The 19447-nt window shown below is 38.8% G+C and overlaps 1 protein-coding gene across 1 annotated transcript in view; it reads left to right on the top strand.

Annotated features, from left to right (window-relative positions):
* Positions 1 to 19447, top strand: part of SYNE2 (spectrin repeat containing, nuclear envelope 2) — a 366194-nt gene that overhangs the window by 50506 nt on the left and 296241 nt on the right. Inside the window, exons 7-10 of the mRNA XM_006864568.1 lie at positions 3413 to 3609; positions 12365 to 12465; positions 14023 to 14124; positions 16092 to 16229. Coding sequence (XP_006864630.1) covers positions 3413 to 3609; positions 12365 to 12465; positions 14023 to 14124; positions 16092 to 16229 — 538 coding nt within the window. The remainder of the gene's footprint in view (positions 1 to 3412; positions 3610 to 12364; positions 12466 to 14022; positions 14125 to 16091; positions 16230 to 19447) is intronic.

The following is a 19447-nucleotide window of genomic DNA, read 5'->3' as shown; positions in this document are numbered from 1 at the left end:
TCTTTCTCCCCTGGAATGACTGGTAGCTTTGAACCCTCAAGTTATCAGTCTGACTCCTAACAACTACGCTACCAGAGACCATAGTCCTTATAATTTAGAAGCCACAGTTCATTAAGACAACAAAGCACTGGGAAAGTAGACATGACGATGAAGGAAAATTAAACCCCAAACCAAACTCTCTGCTACTGACCCAATTCTGACTCGTAGCGACCCTGTCGGACAGAGAACTGCTCTGTAAGGTTTTCCAGACTTTAAATCTTTAGGGGAGCAGATAGCCTCTTTAGTTTCCTGTGGAGCAGCTGGTGGGTTTGAACTGTCAACCTGTGCCTAACCATGTCAGTAAGTAAATTATAAGTTAGTGCTCATAATTTCTTTTTCACCCCCTTCAAAAAATCCTTATTTTGTGTTTTTAGGAGACATTTACTTTTTTATTTTAAGCAACTTCTGGGTTGGCATTTCAGAAGAATAGGAGTTAGGGTATAGGAGAGTTCACCACAAGAGTTGCTGAAGAGTTTAGAAGGCATTCCTCATCACACGTGGCACCTCAAGGCAAATAAAGTCATAAGCATGTTGTACCCTTTCAAATGTCTGGGCTTCTGAGTTCCTTCTGCCTAATGAAAGGCTATGATGTTCATTTCTCCTTCAGTCTCATCTTTATTTAGCTGTCTTTCAGCCTGTCTAGTTCATGAGGGTTGCAATGCCTACATCTTACCACTTTTAAGTACATTAAATGAACTTTTTCTTGAATCCCCTAGAGACAGCTGTACTTCACTTTTCTAATCCAAAACGCAGTATGCGTGAGAAACATTATTACATCAGATTCGGATTTGTTTCACTTATGCATAATTAACATTCAAACTTGTTCAAATTCCATAGATTTTATAACAGTTCCATTTTTTATCCAGGTCCTTCCTGCTCTTTCAAACATAGGGCCTATGCTCAATGTACTAAGATGCAGCATCTTTTCTTAACTAATTCACCATGTAGTCAACCTAATTTTGACTGTCGTTGATGGCATTAGGTGATGTTTCTTTCAATATGCTCTTATGATCTGGGATTCAGATATAGGACTATGTTGTAAAAAATACACTTTCTTTTCTTATTTGTGAAGTAGGTGAATCAGACCCTGGTTCTCTCCTCTAAATGAGTCCAGATACTGCCAATCATAGTGGGGCCTAGCCCTGCCTGCCCTCAGACCTGGCAGTAATATGTTCCTTTTGTTACTTGCTTTGACTTGGTTAGTGAAGAACTGACCTCACAACCTGGTGCTCTACTGAGTACAGTCTTGCCAATTAGAGCTGAGATGGTCCTGCCCCAGCCTCATCTTTCTGGAGTTGCCCTAGCTCTTCCCTCAACCCCAACCTCCTATCAGTTTAGTTTCGTACGTAAGAGCGTAGTTTGGATTCAGAATGTTGTTGCTGCTATGTGCTGTCAAGTCAGGTCTGACTCATAGTGACCCTGTATAGGGTTTCTGGGAGTCCTGGTGTGGTGTTGTGGGTTAATGAGCCAGACTGCTCCTTGGACACCCTATACAGGCTCGCTATGGGTTGGAACCGACTTGATGGCACTTAACAACAGTAATAGGGTTTCTGAAGCTGTAAATCTTTACAGGTGCAGAAGATTTCATCTTTCTCCTGCGTAGCGCTGGTGGCTTTGAACTGCCGATCTTGTGGATAGCAGTCCAGTGCTTATCCTACAGCAACCACCAGTGCACCTCTGGATTTGGAAAACTTGGGTTTAAGTCTTGATTCCTACCTATTTCTGACTGATGATCTTTGTTTGTGCTCTGTTTCCCTCAGGGAGAACATGTGGACAATAATGTTTACTTCATAGTTGTCACAATAGAGTAAGAATTAATCTTTAAAGCATTTGGAATAGTTCCTGGACACAGCAGTAAACACCGTGTAAATAAAACACAAATCACTAACTACTGTGTAGTTTATAACAATCATAGTTTAGGCTTTTTCCCTAAGAGGAACCAAGCTTTATCATTTGATTTCTACTTTAAAATAGTCCGTTGAATGTCCTCATTTTTTAAATGGGATATTAAAGGAAATGAGGTGTTCTGGGAAGCTGGGTAGTGAAAAGGTTTCAGTTCTCAACAACTAGCCCAAAGGTCGGTGGTTCAGGTCTACCCAGACCTTCCATGGAAGATCAGCTTCTGAAAGGTCACAGCTAGAAAACTGTATGAAACAGTTCTATTCTGCACACATCAGGTCACCATGAGTCGGAACTGACTTGAGGATATCCAACAAGAATAAGAGTTGTCCTGGAGTATTTCTCAAACTTTTGGGCAAAGAATACTCTTACAAAACTGTCACTTATCCCTTCTCAATACAGGGTTTCAAGCAAAAGAGTGACACAATCTGTGTATCTGATGTGGCACTGGAGGATGAGCACTCGACCTCAAGGTCTGTGTGAACCACAAGGCCGGTGGTTCAAATTCACCAGCCACTCCTCAGAAACCCTCTACAGCCGACTCAACGGCACTTAACAATAACAAAAATGAGCTACTAACTTATCAACTGGTAGCGTAGTGGTTACGAATCGGGCTGTGAACCGCAAGGTCAGCAGTTCGAAACTACCAGTGGTTCCGCGGGAGAAAGATGAGGCGTTCTGCTCCCGTAAAGATTTATAGCCTCGGAAACCCTGTGCAGGGTCGCTATGAGTCGGAACCGACTCCACAGCACTTAACAACAACAACAACAACTTATCAACAGGACACAGTATATTGTTTAATTTGTTCTTAGAGAAAGAATATTGCTTTTTATAAGGAGGGATATTACGTTTTTGTAGAGCTCTAAAGTCAGCAGATTGCTAAATGACCAGCATCTACAGCTGTTGTTCTCAAAGCCATTATAAATCACCTGGAGGATCTGTTAGTTACGCATTGCTGGGTGCGCATCCAGGGTTTCATTTCAGTAGGTCTAAGGTGAGGCTCCAAGGAGCTCTTGTAGCGTAGTGGTTACAAGTCAGCTGCTAACCTCAAGTTCAGCTAGTTCGAAAGTACCAGCAGGTCTGCTGGAGAAAGATGAGGCTTTCTGTTCCCGTAAAGATTTACAGCTTCAGAAACCCTATACAGGGTCTCTATGAGTTGGAACCGACTCCACGGCACACCACCACCACTACCACCAAGGTAAGGCCCCAGAATGTGCATTTCTTACAAATTTCAGGCGATGTGGATTCTGCTGATTTTGAGGACCACACTTTTCAATTTGGAATTTTGAATGTTGGATATTTTTGAGTCTCGCTCAATTTGACATTTTACTTGAACTTGGCCACAGACTAAAGAAAGCAGTGTTTTCTCAAATGATTTATATAGTTTATTTGGTCCACTGAATTTTTCATGAATTACTATGAAATATACTGGAGTTGCATTGGTATTTATCATGTTTTCGTCCTTTTCTGATAGACATGAGTCTGTCAGTGTCACAGATTTTAAGTCGAGCTGGAGAAACGGGATGGCTTTTTTAGCCGTCATTCACGCCTTGCGACCAGACTTAATTGATTTAAACAGTATGAAGCATAAATCCAACAGAGACAATTTGAAAGAGGCCTTCAGAATCGCAGAACAAGAATTACAGATCCCCAAATTGCTGGAACCAGAAGGTAACGAAGCTTCTTTCTTTTCAAAACACTTCTTAATTTAAAAGTCTAGCGTGAAGTTGCTATGAAAATAGTGTTTATTTCTTAAACATGACCGCATTATTCTATAGTCCTGGAGAATTGAATTTAAATTCTTAACTGAGTTTCCTGAAATTAAGACTTCTTTCCAATTAGTTGGGGAGCGCAATGACTCCATACGATAAGCATTGGACTGCGAACTACAAGGTCAGTGGTGTGAGCCAACCAGACCCTCCATGGGAGAAAGATGAGGCTTTCTGCTTCCTCAGAGACTTAAAAAAGCTGTGGAAACTCTATACAGGGTCGTTATGCATTGGAACTGATTCCACGGCACTTTCCACCACCACCAATTAATTAATCTAGGTATTTGCAGGATGAAGCCACAGCTGAAAGCAACCATGCTGTTGTTGGAAATGTTTTCAGCCTGTGTGTTAGGTTTTCATTTTTTCTTCTTTTGTTTTCTATATTGTGTTTTCTTTGATTTTACTGTTCTGTTCAATAATATCTCCCATAAGCTATGTTTTACTCAGCCTTGAGTTCCAGTTGCTTACATACCTGCCCTTTCCTACTACCTGCCCTTCCATTAAAGCTGCTGATTTCTGTTTCTCACGATCTTGTCTACCCAGCTGTACCAATTTCATGTGCCCAGCTGTGTTGGATTATTATTATTAATAATTTTTTAAAAAAGCATTTGTACTGGTTATATTCACGAAGATCCTCATGAAACTGTTTTCGCTGCATAAACTTAAGATTAAATAATTAAATTCTTTCTGATAAGTGCTTTGCTTTGGAGTGGATTGTTTTATAATCCACACAAGGAGTCCTGGTGTGGTGCTATTGTGGTTGTTGGTAAATGCCATTGAGTTGGTTCTGACTCAGGGACCCTCTATAGCGTTTCTGAAGCTTTAAATTTTCAGGGGAGCAGAAGATGTCATATTTTTTGTGCGGAGCAGCTGGTGGTTCTCAGTGCAGTGCTTATCCTATGGAGCTAGAGTGTAAGGAACAGTCTCAGCAGGGAGTCAAACTGGAATGAACCAGTTCTAAGCTCTGCTGTAACCAGGAGTGTGTTCGTAAATGTTTAACAACTAACTCTAAAATAACAGTGCCTATATGCATATATGTATACGTACATATATGCAAGTTTACTATAAATTTTAATAATATAAGGGATGTATAGAATATAATTTACAAGTAATAATAAAATATACTGTTGTTGTTACGTGCTGTTGAGTCGATTCCAGCTTACAATGACCCTGTATTGGGTTTCTGAGGAGTAGCTGTTGAGCTTGAACCACCAACCTTGCAGTTCAAATTGACGTTTCAATCCAGCACATTACCCTGAAGTGCCACACCAGGAATTCAAACTAAAATAAATATAGACTATAAATTCAGTAGAGTCCCACAGTACCTTTCTTGGCACCTCTTGGATCTGTAGCCAGCTTCTGGTTGGAATTGATGAACAAGTGTAAGTCAAACACAACTGCGGTTGGTTGATGCCTTCTTTTTACGTTACTGAATAACTGGAACAATGTTAGATGTTTGTCAGAACTTCCCTCAGTCTTTAATGATGTCACTTCTTTGTGTTCAATCTGATACTGAAAGATATTTTCTCAAGTTCCTATACTATTTACAATATACACAAGGACTTCAAAATGTTTGTAGGAAAATTCTATTACCTTTTAATTCCATTTTTTTCACAGACTTGTGTATGTATTGTATGCATACACACACAAATGGGGCATACTTTTGAATTTAATCTGCTTTGCTAGCATTTTCACCATCCTTTTCTTTATAACCAATAAAATAACAAAGCTCACATTTGCTGATTTTTATGGAATAAACGTTCCCAACATGACCAGTTGGTGTGGCGGGTAGGATCAGCACTGGACTTCGCACCACAAGGTCAACAGTTCAAATCAACCAGCTGCTCCTTGGAAACCCTATACAGGATCGCTCTGAGTCAGAACCAACTTGATGGCACTTAAAAATATTGTGAAATCACAGAATACAGAGCTGGTAAGAAATGGATAGTAGCATACCATTGTTTATTACTTCCACCACACAGACACAGTAGATGTAATTCATCTCCAAAGTATAGTTAATGTTAAGCACCATCAAGTCTGGTCTGACTCCTGACAACCCTGTATATGATTATAGAGGATTATAGAAGAGCAAATGTGAGTTTGAACAGTTGACCTTGCAGTTCTAACAGTTCTAATTACTAACTGATTAGTTTTAAGTCTTTATTAACTTTATTTTTAATGTATTAAATTGTACATTTATATAATTTAATTTTTAATAATGGCTGCCTTCAAACGTACCAAATTGTTGAAAATTTATCATTCAGTTCTTTCAAATTGAGCTGTTGCTTCTTGGTTCTAATTTTTTAATATGCAAAAATTGGAGTTGAATAAATATTTGTAGATTCACAGTTAGCTTAATGATTCCATATTTCTTTATATCAGTTGTATGATCTAATTTCATGTTGCTTAAATTTATCCTTCTTGTGAACATTTTTTATATCCTGTTTTTTTTTTTCTCTGCTCTTCTGCCCCCATTTATTTTTTCTTTATTCTCCCCATGTTTTTGCTCTCATTTTCTATTTATGTTTATTGGTTTTGATACTTCTCTTATTGTGATTCCTTATTAATGTTACTAGGTACCATCAAGTCGATACCAATTTACATAGTGACCCTATCACAACAGAACAAAACACTGTCTGGTCCAGCGACAACCTCACAGTTGTTGTTACATCCGAGCCCATAGCTGCTGCCACTATGCCAACCCATCTCGTTGGGGGTCTTCCTCTTTTCATCCGACCCTCCACTTTACCAAATATGATATCTCTCCTAATAATATGTTGAAGTATGAGAGATGAAATCTGGCCAACCTGGGTTCTAAGAAGCATTCTATTCTGGTTGTACTTCCAACACGGATCTGTTTGTTCTTTTAGCAGTCCATGGTATGTTTACTATTTCCCTCCAACACCATACCTCAAATGCATCAATGCTTCTATGGTCATCCTTATTCACTGTCCAACTTTCATATGCATATGAGGTTGAAAATACCATGACTTGGGTACCTTAGCCCTCAAACTGACATCTTTACTCTTCAACACTTTAAAGAGCAATTTTACTTAATACAATACCTCGTTTGATTTCTTGACTGCTGTTCCCATGAGTGTTGGTGGTTGATCCGAACAAAATGAAGTCTTTGATAACTTCAGTCTTTTGTTTATTGATCCAGTGGTGAGGATTTTTGTTTTCTTTACATTGATATGAAGTCCATACTGAAGGCAGTGGTCTTTGATCTTCATCAGTAAATATTTTAAATCCTCTTCACTTTCAGCAAGCAAGGTTGTATCATCTGCATATCAAAGATTGTTAAGGAGTCTTCCTCCAATTCTGATACCACATTTTTCTTCATATAATCCTGTTTCTGTCGCGCGCCCTCGCCGATAAAGGACGCGACAAGCAGGATTCTTCTGACAGTAGTTTATTGTTACAGCTCTTACAGGGTTACAGCTCTTTTAGTGGTGGTGGAGGACGACGTTGGGTAAGGGAGTAGCAGGAGAATATATACTCTCAAAGGAAGGCGTGGCGGGACATGACTGGTTACATGATTGGTTGGTAGAAAAATGCCTAATTAGCATACAACGAGTGGAGTTCAGCGCCTAATTAGCATACAACGAGTGGAGTTCAGCGCCTGCGCGCATGTGGAGAAAGACAAGGAAACAAGAAGGAGGAAGTTGAGGTCGGCGCCATCTTGTAATGGCGTTTGTAGCTCTCAACATGTTTCTCAAATTATTTGCCTAGCATACAGATTATGTAAGTATGGTTTAAGATTATAACCCTACTGTACACATTTCCTAATTTTAAACCATTTGTTGTCCCTTGTAATGTTTAAACAACTGCCTCATGGTCCATGTACAAATTCCTCATAAGCACAATTAATTGTTCAGGTATACTCATTCTTCGCAATGTTGTCCGTTACTTGTCATGATCCACACAATCGAAAGCCTTTGTGTGGTCAGTAAAGCACAGGTAAATGTCTTTCTGGTATTCTCTGCTTTCAGTGAAGATCCATCTGACATCATCAGTGATATCCTTCATTTCACACCCTCTTCTGAATTCAGCTTGAACCTCTGCAAGTTCTCTGTCAATGCATGGCTGCAGCCATTTTTATATTATCTTTAGGTGTGTGATATCAATGATATTGTCTAATGATTTCCACAATCCATAGGGTCACCTATCTTTGCAATGGGCACAAATACAGATCTCTTCCATTCAGCTGGACAGGTAGTTTGTCTTCCAAATTTCTTGGTATAGATGAGTGAGTGCCTCCAGTGGTGCCTCACTTTGTTGAGAGATTTCAATTTGTATTCCATCAATTCCGAGTACTTTTTTCTTTGCCAATGCTTTCAATGCACCTTGAACTTCTTCCTTCTGTATCAGTGGCTCTTGATCATATGGTACCTCTTCAAATGGCTGAACATTGGGCCTTTTCTTTTGGAACAATGACTTTGTATTCCTTCCATCTTCTTTTGATCCTTTCTGTATCATTTAGTATTTTGCCCATAGAATCCTTCAGTGTTCAAGTAGAGGCTTGATTTTTTTCTTCAGTTCCCTTAGCTGGAGAAATGCTGAGCATATTCTTTCCTTTTGGTTTTCTTATTCCAGGTCTTTGAACATTTCGTTATTGTCTTCTTGAGCTGATCCTTTGAAATTTTCTGTTCAACTCTTTTAGCTCCTCATTTCTTCCATTTACGCTGAAGAGCAAGTTTCAGAGTCTCTCTGACATCTATTTTGGTCTTTCTTTCTTGTCTTTTTTTTTTTTTTTTTTTTTAAGGTTTTTATTGTGGATTGAGTGAATGTTTACAGGACAGATAATCAGTTTTACATTAAAAAAATCATGCACCTTGTTTCATTACATTGATTATTTTCCCCTCCATGTACCATCAGTATTTCTCTCTATCCACTTTAGCTTTTTTTAAAAAAACAAAAAGCAAACAAACACTCAGGCATATATAATAATTTACACCTCAAAAGGACACATTCTGCAAGTCTGCCTCCTGTCTACCAGCTCGTAGTCCCTCTCTTCCCATGAGTCTAGGGCCTTCAGCCGCTCCCCCTCTCCATGCCCCCATCTCTGCCTCCATCTCTGGCATCGCTGCTTCTCTGGATTTGTTGTTGTTGTTATTATGTGCTGTGGAGTTGGTTCCGACTCAGTGACCCTGTACAGGGTTTCTGAGGCTGTTAATCTTTTCGGGAGCAGAACGCCTCATCTTTCTCCCGCGGAGCAGCTGGTAGTTTCGAACTGCTGACCTTGTGGTTCGCAGCCCGATTCATAACCACTATCCTACCAGAGGTGGTTACGAATTGGGCTGCGAACCTAAAGGTCAGCGGTTCGAAACTACCAGCTGCTCCGCGGGAGAAAGATGAGGCTTTCTACTCCCGTAAGGATTTACACCCTCGGAAACCCTGTACAGGGTCGCTATGGGTCGGAACCGACTCGACGGCACTTAACAACAACAACAACATCCTACCAGAGCTGGTCCTAGGGTCCTCTTGTTTCTGTACTGTAAGATTAACCACTCCCCTTTTTGTTGTTATAAAACTTCTACCTTTACAATTGTGACAGTCGCAGTTAGTCATGATAACAATTATTCACTGTTGAATCAAAAGAATCTTATCCCTGTCTCTTTACCGGACCCTCTAGACAAGATGAAATCTATTCAGTGGGGACTCTTTCTTTCCCCCCACACTCTTAAACTAAACTCCCTCTTGAAACCTTGTAAGCCAGTCACTTCGTGCCTTTATTGCCCCTTCATTTTAGGTAGCCAGTGTTTAAGTTGCCCCTCACTATATAGCCTGTGTACAGAGGGAATAGCATTGATACTTGATGTGAAGACTCCTTCCCTCTTTGTTGGTATTTACAGTAACTACCTCTCTGAGTATAGGTCAGATTCATCAAATTGTAGCAAATTACCCTTGTCTCCTTCATCAAAAAAATATATTTTTTTAATTTTAATAATCTTCCTCTAGTCTAGTTCTGATTATTGAGCCATCGAGGCTAGGTCAAATGGTTATTTTCTGCAAGTTTAGGTGTTCTTGTGCATCTCCCCTCACTTCATATCAGCTCTAGCCCTCTATGCCTATGTCCTTGTCCATGGGCTCAAGTGTCCTCAGGTTTCACCACACTTTGGACCAACCAGCCCTTCTTTCTCTCATCTCCAGGTCAACAGGAGTCAATGGACCATGGTTGAACTCAGTTCATTTCTTCATTAATGCCTTACCCCCTCTTCCACTCACCAGTAGACCAATGTGGTCGTCAGCAATTTTCCATGCCTGTTTGTATATTCCCTTTGAGTTTCAGTCTTAGAGGGGAGTTTGTTCTGAAGGCACTTGATTGCTAGCCTCGATGTCTTCCTGGCGAACAGCTTGCAATTCTTGTAGTAGCCAGTCATGCTGAAATTTTTGTTTTGGATTTTTCCTGATAATCTTTCTTTGAAGATGTATCTTCTGTCATTCTAGCTGTTCCAGGCTGGTCTGCTTGTCCTTTCTAGTGGGAATGTCCCATCTTATAAGGTTCTGGATGGGATTCAGGATTCCACCTATGGCCCTATACTCTGTAAAGGCTTTGCACAAGGCCTCTATCATGGGGCAAGTTCTAGAACCCCTTTTAGGTATTTCAATCAATTATAGGTTGAAGATGGGCTTACAAGTTTTCTGTAATCATGTTTCCCAACATTCGTTTTTATCCCACTCAAGTGTCTATTTTACAATAGTAGACAAGGGAAACTAATATTCATAAGGCAGTCAAGCATTTTAGTATTATTTCCCTTTTTCAAACTACACCTAGATCCCTGTATCCCAGAGCCCTGTTGTTCCAAGGTTAAGAATGAATCACTGTTTACCTCTGTCCCATTTAGTCTTTCAGATTGTAATCCAGTTTGCATCATCCAGGGAACCTTTTATATAATTTCTGCGTTAAATGACATTATTTGTATATGGATTAGAGCTACTTTTCAAAAAATTCCGAAAATTGAGTCAATTCCTACTTATAGCAACTCTGTTGGATCTCTGTTGCTGTAAGTCTTTACAGGAACAGCAAGTTTTATTTTTCTTTTGAGGAGTGGCTGGTGGGTTTGAACTGCTGACCTTGCAGTTGTCAGTCCAATACTTATCGTGCAGTGTCATGAGGACTCCATTCAGCTGAGTTGGTGCACCCATGAACTCCTTCTCTAAGTCCACAGCAACAGCAACAAAGCATGCAGAGTATTTTTTATTTTATTTTAAATTTTTATTGTGAATTGAGTGAATGTTTATAGAGTAGATCATCAGTTTTACATTCAACATATTATACACTTCATTTCCTGTCAGTGATTGCATCCCCTCCATGTAACCACTTCTGCCCTGGGATTCTACTTTCCATTCCGCCGCCTTTTACACCCCCTCTGAATTTTTCCCTTTTATAAACTAAAGTGAATAATGCCCTTTTGATTTTGAATGGTTGACCATTCCATTCCGTAGTGTGCATGTCTCACTAGTGTTGTTGACCCTTTATATACCTATCTTACCACCAGAGTTCCTACTGTCAGGTCCAGACCTGGGACTGACTACCAAGTCTACCAAGTCTCATTTTCCTCCAGTCTTTTCTGACCAGTAAACAAAATCATATATATAATTTTGAGTTTTGTTCCATATTTTATCCTACTCTATCTAGTATTTTCTAATGTGTCCCCAGTCAGAACAGTTGGTAGTGGTAACTGGGCACCCTCTAGTTCTTCTGGTCTCTGGGTTATGGAGACTGTGGTTCACATGTTTCAATATTAGTCTATTAGACTAATTGATAACAAGCCTCTTAAATTTCATCACTCTTCTTTCCTCTGCACAGGGAAAGACCAATAGTTGCAACTTAGATGGCTGCTCATGAGCTTTTAAGATCCCAGACTCTACTCATCAAACTAAGATGTAGAACATTGTCTTTGTAGACAGTGTTATGCCAATTGACCCTAGTGCTGCCTGAGACTATGGGCCTGAGCCCCCAGATCCAGCAGCACATTCCTTCAAAATAGGTTTGGTTATGTCTAAGAAGTTTTCATAATTTTATTTCCTGTATGCTCCACCTTATTCATGGATATGCTTGCACTGCGTTTTCTATTTTTTTAGATGTTTGTTTTGTTTTTCTACTGTTGGCTTCTTGAGGGCCAGGTAATGTCCTTTTATTTCTAATGGTTGACCATTTAATCAATCAATAAGCACATATAACATTTATTGATTGATTGAATAAAGGGATGAAACCTAAGTCCCTAAGGACAGGTTGTACTGTCTCCTTGTGACTTTCAGTTGTTGTCAGTCTAAATATTAATTGACTTGTGTTTAACTGAATTAATAACTCAACAAAGACTACTTCTTTTTCACTGATCCAGACACAAAGGCTTTAGCTTTTGTGTAGTAAAGCTTTAGCCTTTGTGCCTGGGATGAAATTTTGTAGCTGGAGGAGTTTCCATACTTTGTGGAAAGAGGAATGTTTCCTGTCTCTTTACTCTCCTTGTAATACAACATGCATACTCTTATTTTATTATTAGGAAACTGAGCCTCATGTCCTAGTGCCAAGATTCAGATCTGTCTGACCTAGATCTAAGCTTTTAACCACTACAAAAGCCTGGAGCAAGGGCAACTGGAGTTTTAATTATAGTAAATCACATCTGTAACTGACTGTGTGGCATATCTTGCAGATGTAGATGTTACTAATCCTGATGAAAAATCAATCATGACCTATGTGGCACAGTTTCTGAAGTATTCAAAAGATGCACCTGGTACTGGAGAGGACACTCAGGTATGTCTAAAGTACAAATCAAGGTCATTTTTGTTGTCCTCTACTAATTATTTAATTCTAAAATTGGGGGTATCATTTACATATAGTGAAATGCACAGATCTTAAATATACAGTTGTGAGTTTTGTATTCCATACTTCAATCATGACGTAAAATATCTGTGCCCCAGAACTCTATCTCTGCTCTATCTAGTCTGTTCTGCACCAGGAAACCAGTATTCTAATTTCTTTCTCAAAAAGTTGTGGTACTTATTTTTAAGTAAAAATGGTTCATTTATTAAACTTCACAGAATCATCTAAAAATCTTTTAAATAGGCATTCTTTAGGACAAATTGACTTAAGATGACTTTCAAAAAAATTCTAGTGATCTCAATTTTTTTAATTGTCATTTTAACAGGCTTATTGAGTTTTAGTTCATATAGCTTAATATTTACCCATTTAAAGTATACAATACAGTGACTTGTAGTGTGTTCACAGAATTGTGAAACCCTTACCATTGTTAGATTTTAGAATATCACCGCAAGATGAAACCTGTATATATGCTTTTTAATGTCACATAAATAATATGCATTGAGTTCTGCAGTTGACCCATGCTTATTAAACTACTGCTCAGTTTCCATCACATTGCATTTGATTTTTCCATGTTTCTCATTGACTTTGTCAATTACACAAAATACTGTGGGTGGAAATTTCATTTAAAAAATCAACGAGCTGATAAAAAAGCAACCATGTATTCTGATTCTATGAAGATGAGTAAGTGCTGTGCTTTAGTGAACTGTTTCTGGCTATTATTTTAAAATGTATTTCAAACTGTTCTCTCAGACATGCTTACCCAGTCATATTATCACATTTTACTTGATGAATAAGGCCTGGGCTTTTCCAATATGATGACTGGGGGTCTCTGCCAGAATGTTGCAGACCCTGCAAGAGAAACTCGAGCTTCTAACTCAGTTCACTTATTGCAGGCCTGTTGAGGGGTTGCTCTTTCCTAATTCATTTTTCATATTAAAAAATTTTTTTTAAATTTAACTGTCCATGAAATTAGATTAAAAAAAATATATTAGAAGGTACTTTTGCTTAATAGAAAAGCAAATGGACTTTTAAGGAGAATGGAAATAAGTTGTAAGAATATAAAAAAAACATCATTGTTGCTCACTTCCAAAATGCTTATTAGTATATTTTGTTTAAGATCTTTAAGAATTTTTATGCCTAAATTTTGCAGGGTGTCACCATGTCTTGAATGACTCGGTATTTAGATTTATTCTAAAGTCATCTTACAAAATGCCTACTGTTGAGAAGTGAGTTTTAGAATAATGTTCTCTAAAACCTGTCAAATAATACAAGTGGATACATCCACCAAAAGGGCACTGCTTGCTCTGTTCCTTGAGCATGCTAGTTGCAGTTCACTTTAAAATTTAAGATGTTACATGAATAAGCAAAATTCTTCTTTGGCACCATGAGTCATTGGTATATAATGGGTATATTGTAAGTTATGTTGTTTTAAAAAAGACTAAGTCTAAGATATAGTTTTAAATGTGTCTTTGTTTCTTTGAACTACAGGGAAAGGTGAAAAATGCGGCAGTTTGGTTAACTTCACAAGAGGAAAAGTTACAGAAGGCTCTAAAGGATTCAGAAAATGAGTCCTACGTTAAAAAGTATGAGGTAAGTATGAATTTAAACAAGTTATTTTAATTTACTTTTTTAGTAGTGAGGATGTTTTTAGAAAAATCTTTCAGATTTAATGATTTAAATAGTAAATTGACATCAAGTTTTAAACCAAATCTACCACCATCGAGTCAAGTGCAACTCAGAGCAACCTTGTGGAACAGAGCGCAACTATCCAATAGGGTTTCTCAGGTTGTAAGTCTTTAAGGAAGCAGGCTGATAAAATCTTTTCCTGCTGAGCAGCTGGTGGGTTCAAACCATCAACCTTTTGATTAGCAGCTGAGCACTGTAAGCACAGTACCACCAGGACACCTTAATACTAGGATCCAAACCCAAATTCAACTGCTGTGGAGTCTATTCTGACTCATAACGTGCCTACAGGCTCAGAAGAGAATGAGAAATCTTTCTGGGAGCGGACAGCCTCATGTTTCTCCCATGTGGCAGCTGGTAGATTCAAACTGCTGACCTTTCAGTTATCAACCTAACACTTAACACACCACACCACCAGGACTCCTTACAGTGCATCTTAAAATTTTTTTTTTCATCTTAAATCTTAACTTGCATAGGAATCACCTGAGGATCTTGTTAAAATTCAGATTCTGATTTAGCAGAACTGGGGTAGGGCCCGAGATTCTGCATTTCTAGCACTTATAGTGACCCTGCATAGGGTTTCCAAGGCTATGAATCTTTACAGGAGCAGAAAGCCTCTTGTAGCCAAATTGAATTTTTAGTCCTGCCCCTTACAACCCATTGCCTATGCAACTCTGCTACCTACCAAACTCCCCATCGTGAATAAATAGAGATACTGTCAAGTCCTTAAAGAGCAAGGAGCCCTGGTGGCATAGTGGAGTATGAAGTGGGCTGTTCACAGGTCAGTAGTTCAACCCACCGAACACTCATTGGGACAAAGATGAGGATTTTTGTTCCCATAAAGACTTACAGCCTTAGAAATCCTATAAGGGGTTGCTATGGGTCGGAACCAACTTGACGGCACATAGTCACCACCTCTTAGCACCTAACATCTCTAGACCTCCCTTTCTCTGTTAAATGAGGGAGTTCAGATTTAATGTTAAGTGGATTTTGATATGTGTGCTGTGCCATCTCATTGGGTTTGGAGCCATCTAGGAAGGCAGGAATCATTCTCATTTGCCATGGAACCAAGCATTGTTTGAACTGCAAGATTGGTAGTTCAAGCTCACCAGCCACTCCTCGGAAACCCTACACAGGGTCACTGTGAGTCAGAACTAACTTGATGGAACTTAACAATAAATGTCTTCGGTTTTGGTGCTGGTTCTGTTTTTAGCTCTGGTCTGAGAGTGTTTTCATTGCAAAATGCTCATCCACTGGATGAAAGAGCCTTGTTTTGACACATCTCTGATTTAATAATGTACTTCAGTTTCAGTTTTCTCAAAAAGAAAGCTTTTGAAGTTATTCATTATTGCAGAGAATCAATAAATTAATTATTCTTTTGTAGGTTGATAAGATGTAATAAGAAAATGTTGTCAACAACTCAACATATAGTTTGCATAAATACAAGCCACACACAAAAATTTATTTATTAATATTGTGAGGGCACAACAGTGTTTTCTGAAGTCTGTATAAGTGACTTGGAAAGAATTGGCTCAAGTTCTGTTCATTGCAAACACCCCAAAATATTTATACAACATATATCTGTTGTCACATAATTCTTGTTTCAGCTCATTCTTATGTCATGAACACACATTTGGGGAGGTGAAAGAAGTTCACATTTGGCACGTGGCATCATGACTTTGCCACTCTATTTGAATAGGTATCCCAACAGCCCACAAGCCATAGGATCAGTAAGTGCATACTAAATTTAGGCAATACTGCCTTTACTTTAGTAGAATTGTAAATATAACCTGTGTTGGTAGATCTGAAAATAACATGTATTTTATAAACTTCATTAGACATTTCAATCTTTAAAATACCTCTTGTGATTATAGAACCTGCTGTCCTTTTTGGAATCATTTAATGAAGAACAAAAGCCCTTTTTTGACAACTTGTCATTAAAAAAGAACGTGGATGAGTTAAATGAAGATCAGCACCAGTTGAGAAGAGCTTGGGATGACTTCAACCACCAGGTTACTGTGTTACAGTGATTCCAGGAGCATTTCCTCAGTGTGTTGTATGAGGACTTTAGACTTTCATGAGGAAGTCTGTAAAAAGTTGGATAGAGGCTTCATCAGAAAGTGGTATCATGTTCTCTGTATGTTTTCTCCAAGGACTCATTTGAATAGTGGTTGAATTTACATAGGAATTTAGAACATGCTGCATAGAGAAATTACAAGCTTATCTATAACTTTTATATTTGCTATCAGTTCTTGGTTTACCACAGTATATTGCTTAAATTCTGATAGACTTGCAGCCTCTTTTCTACCACAAACCATTGTCATGTGTCCCTGATAGTACATAAAGAGGTAAAGGGACAAACCGAGAATGAATGCAAGTAAGAATGTATGGATGTCTAAATATATGCGTATGACTTGGTTTGTTGTTGAGTGCTGTAGAGTTGGTTCTGACTCATATCGACCGTGTGTTGAGTTTCTGAGGAGCAGCTGGTGGATTTGAACCACTGACCTTGTAGTTAGCACTCCAGTGTTTATCCTACAGTGCCATACCAGGATCCAGGTTTGTTGTTGTTGTTAAGTGCCATCGAGTTGGTTCCGACCCATAGTGACCCTGTATAGGGTTTCCAAGGAGCTGCTGGTGAGCTTGAACCGCTGACCTTGCATTTCAAATGGCTTTGCAGTCTGGCGCATTAACCCACAACAGGACTCCAGGTTTAGTCCTTTTAAATTTGTTGAGACTTGGTGTATGATCTAGCAGAGGGTGGATTTTGCTGTTCATATCATGTGCACTTGGACAGAACATATATACTTCTGTTATTGGATATAGTGTTCTCTAAGTAGCAATTTATAAAAGGTGGTTGGTAATGTTGTTTACATCATCTGTGTCTTGGCTGATAATTTGCCTGGTTTTCCCATTAAATGCTGAGACGGGATTAAAATCTGTATTGATGACTACTAAATTCTGCTAATTCTGTCAATTTTTGCTTCATAATTTAAAAAACTTTGTTATCAGATGTATATGCACCTATGATTGTTTTGTTTTCCTGATGAATTGACTCTTCTACCACTATGAAATGTTCCTGTTTGCCTCAAGAGAATATTGGTTTTCTTCACATCTCTTTAATCTGATCTCAATATAGGCATTCCAGTTTTAGTATGTTGTATGTGTAGTAGGTCATTTCCTTCATTTGCTTTCCATCAATTTGAATCTTTATATTGAAAGTGTATGTCTTTAAGAACAGTATATAGTTAGATCTTGATTTTTAGCCATTATAACACTCTCGTATCTTTTTAATTGAAATGTTTAGCTCATTAACATTTAATTACATGTACTCTTCACTTGATGTGACACTGTAGGATAAAGCGCTGGACCCCAGGTTGGTTTGAATCATAAGGTCAGTGGTTCAAACTCACCAGCAATTCTTTGGAAACCCTATACAGGGTCACTGTGAGTCGGAACTGACTCAGTGGTAAACAACAACCAGTCTTCACTTAGAGTCCAACTCTTCACTGGACTGCTAACCATAATGTCGGCAGTTCAAACTCAGTTGCCACTTCTTGGGAAACCCTAGACAGAGTTGCTGTGAGTCAGAACTGATTCGAGGGCACTTAACAACTCCGCGCTTAACAATTATTTCATTAACTGACATTCTGTGATAGGACAGCAGTTAAAAATCTAATAGTTGACTACTTTGTGCATTAATGAGGTGGCAGGCCTGGTAGTGGCTTCAGAATATCCCCTTCCTCTGTTAGGACCTCCAGGCCATGTTGCCTTGCATCCTCCACCACCTCTTACTGGTAGTGGCAGCATGTTCAGCTGCCACATGGGGCAAGCCTCCTCTGTGGCCATGACCTCTGGACAGATGTTTAGGCAGGACCAAGCTAGTGGGTGCCTGTTCTGGGTTCCCAACTCCAATGCTGTCTGAGGCTCTGCCACTCAAATTTTTTGTGGTGTAGAAAGTGGGGAAAGACAGACTCATTAGAAAGAGTGTTTGGAAGAAATGTATCCAGGTATAATGACACTCCAAAGCAAGCTAACCTGGTCCTGAAGCTAGATTTTAATGTGCTTAACAATTCCTGCCTGGCAGTGCTATATCACTTACCACACTCTGCTGTAACCGTGAACTTTTCTGCTTCCCCGACTAGATGGTTTAGGCATGGGCTTTGGCTGTCATTTAGCTGGTTGACCCTCAAATGAAAGGATTTTGTTGAACTTGCTCTTCCATTCATGGTACATGGGTCTAGGCAAGAGCCCTACTTTTGTTTTTATTCACTTGTTTCATTTATTTTCTTTGATACCCACACCCATGGTTTGACCCACTTCTAAGAAATTGCATTTTCACCCCAGATAATAATGAATCGGAATATAAACCTGGGGATCTTGTTAAACCGTAGATTCCAATACAGTATATGTGGAATGAAAATGCATATTCTCAGGGTTTGGACCAGAATGAACTGCTTAGATTGTAAGCCCTGCTTTCTTCTTAAGTCACCAGTTCAATTACTTAGTATGTATCTTTTTATGCTTTTTGCAAAATACATATTTATTTGTACATGCTGTTGTTGTTGTTATGTGCCATGGAGTCAGTTCCAACTCATAGCGACCCTGTACAGGGTTTCTGAGACTGTAAATCTTCACAGGAGCAGAAATCCTCGTCACATACTTTAAAAAAAATTATTACCATTTTATTTATTTATTTATTTTAAGGTTTTTATTGTGGATTGAGTGAAAGTTTACAGGGCATGTCATCTGTTTTACATTCAACAAATCATATACCTTATTTCATTATATTGATTATAATCCCCGTCATGTACCATCACTTTACTCTATCCACTTTAGCTTTTTAAAAAAAACACACAAACAAAAAAACCCACTCAGGCATATATAAAAATTTATACCTCCAAAGGGCACATTCTGCAAGTCTGCTCCTGATCACCAGTTCTTAGTCCTTCTCTTCTTAGTCCATGAATCTGGAGTCCTCAGCCACGCCCCCTCTCCATGCCCCCATTGCTGGCGCTGCTGCTTCTTTGGTTAAGGTCCCACATTCTGCGTGTGTGTTCCTCTCTTGATGGTCCTAGGGTCGATCCTCTGTTTCTGGACTGTAAGATTAACTACTCCCCTTTTTTGTTACAAAACTTCTACCTTTACAATTGTGACAGTCGCAATTAGTCATGATAATAGTTATTCACTATTGAATCTTATAAATCTTATCCCCATCTCTTTTCACCAG

This window comes from Chrysochloris asiatica, unplaced genomic scaffold (genome assembly GCF_000296735.1).
Source record: "Chrysochloris asiatica unplaced genomic scaffold, ChrAsi1.0 scaffold00067, whole genome shotgun sequence".
Classification (NCBI taxonomy): Eukaryota; Metazoa; Chordata; class Mammalia; order Afrosoricida; family Chrysochloridae; genus Chrysochloris; species Chrysochloris asiatica.
This window is presented reverse-complemented; position numbering and strand designations above follow the sequence as displayed.